Source organism: Dendronephthya gigantea, unplaced genomic scaffold (assembly GCF_004324835.1).
Source record: "Dendronephthya gigantea isolate DGI-Jeju-01 unplaced genomic scaffold, DenGig_1.0 000081F, whole genome shotgun sequence".
NCBI lineage: Eukaryota > Metazoa > Cnidaria > Anthozoa > Malacalcyonacea > Nephtheidae > Dendronephthya > Dendronephthya gigantea.
In genome coordinates, this window is record NW_021163091.1 from 22,660 (window position 1) to 29,598 (window position 6,939).

The window sequence follows — 6,939 nt, forward strand, 5'->3', positions numbered from 1 at the left end:
TTTGCAACAACTAGGGTGGGTGGGGGTTGCTCTATTTCACGTCGAAAAGAGATAAACATCTCCTTGCACTTTTTTGAGTTTAATTTCATATTATTGGAACTTGTCCAATCACTAATTGCGATGCAATTCGTTTTGTAATTTGGATACCTCGCTTGTTGCATGGGACAACCTCAGATATTGTTACGTCGTCAACGCGTATTCCCAACCATATGCGGCCAAAAATTGGTGGTTTTTTAAACTAAATAAATCAATTTTATGTCAAGAAAGACAACTTTGTTTGGTAAATTGAGATATACCTCTGTGAAATTTTGTTGAGAATGGAGTAAATTTCTTACATTTTTTTATAATTAGTAATTAGGAACAATCAATCATTTAAACGTCATAGGTTAGGAATGCAGATATAATATGGGTAATCAAGGGTTTTAGAGTGAGTGAGACGTGAGGTGATCGGGAAGATAACTTAGGAAATAAAAGGAGAAAAAACCAAAACTTTGTGAGTGTGTTGGCCTAACCTTACGCCTCAAACGGCGTTCCCAACACAAGTGGCACCTCCGACGGGATCTGTGAGAGAAATGGAAGAAGCGATAAAACAAATCGAGATAAAACAGAAGTTAGCTCAAGGCACATGTGAAACCTTAGAACGAGCGATCGAAAGGCGGAATATAACGAGCATCGAGCGTCATAAAAACACCATACGGAAAACCGCAGACGAGATTTACGAATTAAAGGTAAAAGTACAAGAGATACGGATAGGAAACGGAGACGAGGCGAGCGAGATTAAAACATGGACGGACAGCATAGAACTAGAACTCGAGAGATGGGATAGTGAGATAGCGAAAACATTAAAAATAACGAATAAATGGAAACAAGAAGAGGAAGAGGAAGCAAAACTGCACAAGCAAGAAATCGAAGCGAAAGCGCGCCATGAGCAGTTCGAACAGCAACTGGAATTCGATAGGACTCAAATGGATCTAAAGCTGCAACATGAAATTAAACTGGATAAAACGCGTAAAGAGTATGAGAAGGCACGAAGTACGAGCGCAAAACTACCTAAGCTTGTAATCACACCATTCCACGGGACACATTTGGACTGGCTACGCTTTTGGAACCAATTTGAATGCGAGATCGACAAGGCGGACGTTGCAGCGGTGACGAAGTTCTCCTACCTTAAAGAATTGGTCGGCCCAAAAGTGAAGTCATCCATAGACGGTCTGCCATTCTCTACGGAAGGTTACGAGCGGGCAAAGAATATCCTAAAGACGAAATACGGGGACGACAGCGAGATCGTGAATGCGTATGTACAGAACCTGATGAATCTACCGAACATACAGGGAACGAATCCTGGTAAGATACACACATTCTATGATAAGTTAGTGTTTAACGTGCAGTCTCTAGAGACATTGGGGAAGCTGAAAGAAGCAAATGGGTACGTTCGCATGACCTTAGATAAACTAGAGGGGATACGGGGAGATTTAGTTCGAACAGATGATGGCTGGCGGCAGTGGGATTTTGTCAAACTAGTAGATGCCCTTAGGAAATGGACGGAGAGAAACCCCACGAGAGTCGATGACAGGTCCCTTGATAAAAATAGTAATAAGTTCTCGAATGTTCTTCGAACGAAAACATTCCAAACGCGCCAACACGAAACAAAACAGAGACGGTGTGTTTATTGTAACGAGATTGACCATATGTCAATCAACTGTCCAAAATTAGTTACGTCTGCCGAGCGAAAGAAGTATCTAAGCGATAAGCGTTTGTGTTTTAACTGTACTGGGGCCGATCATCGTGCCTCCGATTGCCGAAGCCGATTTGCTTGTACCAAATGTAAGCGTAGACATCATACCTCGATTTGTGACGCCCCGGGTGATACGACGCCTCCTGCTGCGCCCTCTAATGACACGCTACTTAACACCGCAACTTGTGCGTCCAATAGATCTGTCGTCTATCCTGTCGTAGTTGTTAATATAAATGGTGTTAAATGTCGCGCCTTAATCGACACGGGGGCGGGAAGTTCCTACGCCTCGTCTGCATTGCTCGACAAAATAAAAGCTAAACCCCAAAAACGAGAAATGCGACGTATAGAAATGATGTTTGGGACTTCAACCAATTTGGTTGGAATTTATGCTCTAAAAATAAGCGATGCAGAGGAGAAGTTTTATATCGAGACCGAAGTAACGCGAGTTGAGAGAAGCGACCTCTTGACCTTAGACAATCCGAAATACCAACAACTTATTTCAAAATACAACCACCTCCAAGGCGTAACTATGCAAGATCGGGACACAAAGGACCGCCTACCCGTGCATGTAATTCTAGGGACTGGGGACTACGCCAAAATCAAAACGTCGACGAAACCGAGATTGGGGTCACCCGGAGAGCCAATCGCTGAGTTGACTAAGTTTGGGTGGACCATTATGTCTCCGGGCGGTGAGAAGGTCGACCTGAACAACATGTTACTGACACAAGTGCACCGGGAAGATTACGAACAGTTATGTAGGTTAGACGTTTTGGGCCTACAAGATACTCCAACTGGTGATCAAGAGAACGTATACAGCGAGTTTAAAGAGCAGCTATCGAGAAGCGAACATGGCTGGTACGAGACCAACCTCCCGTGGAAAGGCAACCACCCCCGCTACCTAGCAACGAAAGCGGAAGTTTGAAACGCCTAAACAACCTCGTCAAAAGGCTGCAGAAGCAAGGCATTCTAGAGCGGTACGATGGGGTAATTCAAGAGCAGATGAATGAAGGGATCGTGGAAAAGGTCGAAGCAGAACCACAAGGACGGGAATTTTACATACCACACAAAGCAGTGATTAAAGAAACCTCAGAAACAACGAAGTTACGAATTGTGTACGACGCGTCAGCGCGAGAGCACGAGAATTCACCATCCTTGAACGAGTGTTTAGAGACTGGCCCACCGTTGCAGAACCATTTATGGAAAGTGCTCGTCCGAGGACGTTTCCACCCCGTTGCGTTGACTGGTGACTTGAAACAAGCCTTCCTTCAGGTTCGTATTCGCGAAGGGGACCGAGATGCCATGCGCTTCCATTGGCTCAAAGATCTGACGACAAAAGAGGTCGTGACGTTGCGCTTTACGAGAGCCCTGTTTGGTTTGTCCCCGTCCCCATTCCTGCTCGGGGGAGTGATACAACACACCTACAAAAACACGAAGAAGAGCACCCAGAGATCGTGAAAGAAATTAGTAAGAGCATGTATGTCGACGACTTGGTCAGCGGAGGAGAAACAGTCGCGAAGGCGAAACAACTCAAAGAAATCAGTACTGAGATCTTTGAAGATGGGACGTTCCAGCTGCACAAGTGGCACTCGAATGTTCCTGAACTCGAGCAAACTCCCACAACCTCCTCTGTAGAAGATACGTTCGCCAAGCAACAACTGGGGGCGACGTCATCCCCATCAACAATACTCGGCCTTTCATGGGACAAAGATCAAGACGTCATACAAGTAGAGATACCTGCTGAGAAAGCTCAGCCAACCAAAAGAGGAATCCTCGGGAAAATCGCCAAGATATACGACCCCCTCGGAATAATCACACCGATTACACTGCAAGGAAAACTATTGTATCGGGATTGTTGTGATCGTAAAGTGGCCTGGGACGCGAGATTGCCAAGTGATCTGGAAGGGAGATGGTTGAAATGGGAGACGAGTCTTCCAAACCACGTGAACGCCCCAAGGAGCTTAGCTCAGTTTCTAGAAAAGATCGAAGATGTCAAGCTCCACGCGTTCGGGGATGCGAGTGGATACGGAGTCGCGGCGTCGGTATTCGCGGTGGTTAAACAACAGAGTGGGATCTCCCAAGGTCTCGTGGCCGCCAAGTCGCGTTTGGCAAAGAAGAACCTGACAATCCCTCGTTTAGAGTTGGTATCAGCTCACATGGCCACTAACTTGGTCCACAACGTTCGAGAAGCGTTGGACGGGTTTCCAGTAAGCCAGGTCTTTGGTTGGTTGGACAGTACAGTGGCCCTGCACTGGATACGTGGAGGAGGAGAGTTCAAGCAGTTTGTTGGTAATAGAGTGCGAAAGATCCAGGAGAAATCATACATTCAGTGGCGACACGTATCCAGCGAAGAGAATCCTGCTGACCTGGGTAGCAGAGGAGGGAAAGTCAGCGAGAAAGAGCACCGGTGGAAGGGCCAAAGTGGCTACCTATCCAAGATACCTGGCCAAGCGATATCGTGACCAACCCAAACCCCGAAACGATAGCAGAAATAAAACCATTGAAGAGTTTGTTCAAGATCGCAGTCCAAGAACCAGACGAGTTTGATCAGTTGTTGAAAAAGTGGAATTTGTGGAGGACCCTGAGAATCTGTTCATGGATTTCGCGCTTCATTTGTAATATCAGCAGAGACAAAGAATCAGTAAGCGGTCCACTGTCCACCGAGGAAATCGAGGCGCGGAAGTTGTGGTGGATCGCGAGAGTGCAAGAAAGGAATAAGAATACGGCGGAATTTGTAAAAGATCGGGCAGAGCTAAACCTCCAACCATGCAGTAATGGTATCCTTGTCTGTCATGGTCGTATCCAAGGCGATCACCCAATCTATCTCCCAGACAAAGACCACTTCACCGAGAAGTTAGTGGAGCATTCCCATAAAGTGACCCTCCACGGGGGAGTGGGACTGACTATGGCCAAGGTTCGAGACGAGTACTGGATCCCACGACAACGAAGAATGACTAGACGAGTGAGAAAGAACTGCTTTGGATGCAAACGGTTCCACGCAACACGACTACCAAACCCCCAACCGGGAAAGTTACCCAAAGACCGATCGTCAGGCGAGTTACCATTCCAAGTCGTAGGAGTCGATTACGCGGGTCCGATCAGATATCGTGCAGGAAACAAGCAAGAACGTAAAGCCTACATCCTAGTCTACGCCTGCTCCTTGACACGCGCGCTATACCTCGAGGTGACGAAAACTCTGAGCACGGAAGAATTCCTTAATACCTTAAAAAGATTTATAGCGAGAAAGGGACGGCCCGAGAAAATATATTCAGACAATGCGAAGACGTTTGTTGCTGGAGCGAAGTGGCTGAAACGAATTATGCAGGACGAGAGATTCAACGATGAGTTGGCGAAGATGGCAATCAAGTGGCAGTTCAACTTAAGTCGAGCACCTTGGTGGGGTGGGCAGTATGAAAGATTGATAGGTCTTATCAAACAAGCGCTGTACAAATCTATCGGTAACGGTCATCTTACTTGCACAGAGTTGGAAGAAGTGATCTTGGACATTGAGGTGGCTCTGAACAACCGTCCCCTCAGTTATGTTGAAGATGATGCACAACTACCACTGCTGACACCTAACATCTTACAGTTTGGACGCCCGAACATCCTTCCAGAGCAAAGGAATCAACACATCGAAGATGACGATCTGCGGAAACGAGCAAGGTACATCAAACGGTGCAAAGACGTCCTGTGGAAGAGATGGTCGTCCGAGTACCTCAAAAGTCTCCGAGAAAGACACAACATGAAAACCGGCGAGAAGGTGATACGGTTGAACATAGGAGATGTCGTCATTGTGAAAAGCGAAGAGAAAAATAGAGGGAAATGGAGATTGGGTATCGTGCAAAGCCTCATCACGGGTAAGGATGGAATCGTGCGAGGAGCGAGACTGCGAGTGGGACAAAAAAAACATTGAACGAGCAGTTCAACGCTTGTACCCGATGGAGCTTTCGTGTGACGCAGAACTAAAACCGGCAACTTCAAAACTTAGAGTTGATGTTCCAGAGTTCCGACCAAAACGAAACGCTGCAGCGATAGCAGAGTGTCGCATCAAGGACATTGGTGAAAACGAAGATGATTAAAACATAAATTTAAACTTAAATCGTTACATAGGGGATTATATTGGAACTGATTAATTAAGTTAGTTATTTCACGAAAAGTTATGTTATATTCGTCGATACAGAATTACTGGGTAATCGAACGTTGATTTGAACATTATTATATAGAATATCGAGAACATGATTCATTATATTCGATTCCTTTGAATCGAATAGGGGGAGGGTGTTGAGAATGGAGTAAATTTCTTACATTTTTTATAATTAGTAATTAGGAACAATCAATCATTTAAACGTCATAGGTTAGGAATGCAGATATAATATGGGTGAATCAAGGGTTTTAGAGTGAGTGAGACGTGAGTGATCGGGAGGATAACTTAGGAAATAAAAGGAGAAAAAACCAAAACTTTGTGAGTGTGTTGGCCTAACCTTACGCCTCAAACGGCGTTCCCAACAATTTGACTTATTTACGCATGCAAAACGTTTCTTGAGGCCTCTGTTCGAACGCTGACCTTTCATAAAATACGTAATGTAAAGCATAATGTTGTGTTTACTACACTTCATGCACTTTTCTTCTGCAAGACTGTTCACTAATTTACATCTCTTAGAAGTAGAATGCATAGCAAGTTGCAAGAAAAATTGCACCGTGTAACAGGGCCTTAATTCACGACATTTTATACATATTATTCCTTTTATAGCTTGCGAAAGGCGGCGTTACTCTGTTTGTCGCACGATGTTCTGTCCAGTCTTACGCAAGCTATAAAAGCAATAATGTAGTATAAAATTGATTTATTTAATCTAAAAAACCACCAGTTTTGGGCTGGCTTGGTTCCAACTACTGGAACGCAGAGATGTTATTTTTAAATTATTGATCATTAAGACAAAAAGGATCGGACCCAATTTGGTGTCCTGAGGGACTCCAGCACTATTTAGTAGCCATCGGGACACGCATTGTCGAAATTTAACACACGACGACGATTTGATGGGAAGCTGCAAATCCAAGGGAATCCAACGGGACACTCCCAAATCGATCAGTTTAGTTATAACAATATTGTGGCCAATTCTGTCGAAAGCTTTGCTAAAATCCAGAAAGCAAGCTCTAAGACTAAGATAGTGACGTGGATTGTCCGTTTTAGAGAGCCAGTTGTGGACAAG

General features: G+C 44.9%; 3 protein-coding genes across 3 annotated transcripts; all 3 read left to right on the forward strand.

The window, feature by feature from the left end:
* Positions 1-572: 572 nt before the first annotated feature.
* Positions 573-2,657, forward strand: LOC114532805. The gene has a single exon (XM_028554403.1). It carries the CDS (start codon positions 573-575, stop codon positions 2,655-2,657), a length of 2,085 nt encoding a protein of 694 aa, XP_028410204.1.
* Positions 2,658-3,207: 550 nt separating this feature from the next.
* On the forward strand, positions 3,208-4,194 carry LOC114532806. The gene has a single exon (XM_028554404.1). It carries the CDS (start codon positions 3,208-3,210, stop codon positions 4,192-4,194), a length of 987 nt encoding a protein of 328 aa, XP_028410205.1.
* A 443-nt stretch (positions 4,195-4,637) lies between these two features.
* LOC114532807 lies at positions 4,638-5,645 on the forward strand. Its single transcript, XM_028554405.1, has one exon. It carries the CDS (start codon positions 4,638-4,640, stop codon positions 5,643-5,645), a length of 1,008 nt encoding a protein of 335 aa, XP_028410206.1.
* Positions 5,646-6,939: the final 1,294 nt, after the last annotated feature.

Coding starts and splice junctions, on each gene's coding strand:
- LOC114532807 (XM_028554405.1), top strand. CDS start 4,638: ATGGCCAAGGTTCGAGACGAGTACTGGATCCCACGACAACGAAGAATG.
- LOC114532806 (XM_028554404.1), top strand. CDS start 3,208: ATGTATGTCGACGACTTGGTCAGCGGAGGAGAAACAGTCGCGAAGGCG.
- LOC114532805 (XM_028554403.1), top strand. CDS start 573: ATGGAAGAAGCGATAAAACAAATCGAGATAAAACAGAAGTTAGCTCAA.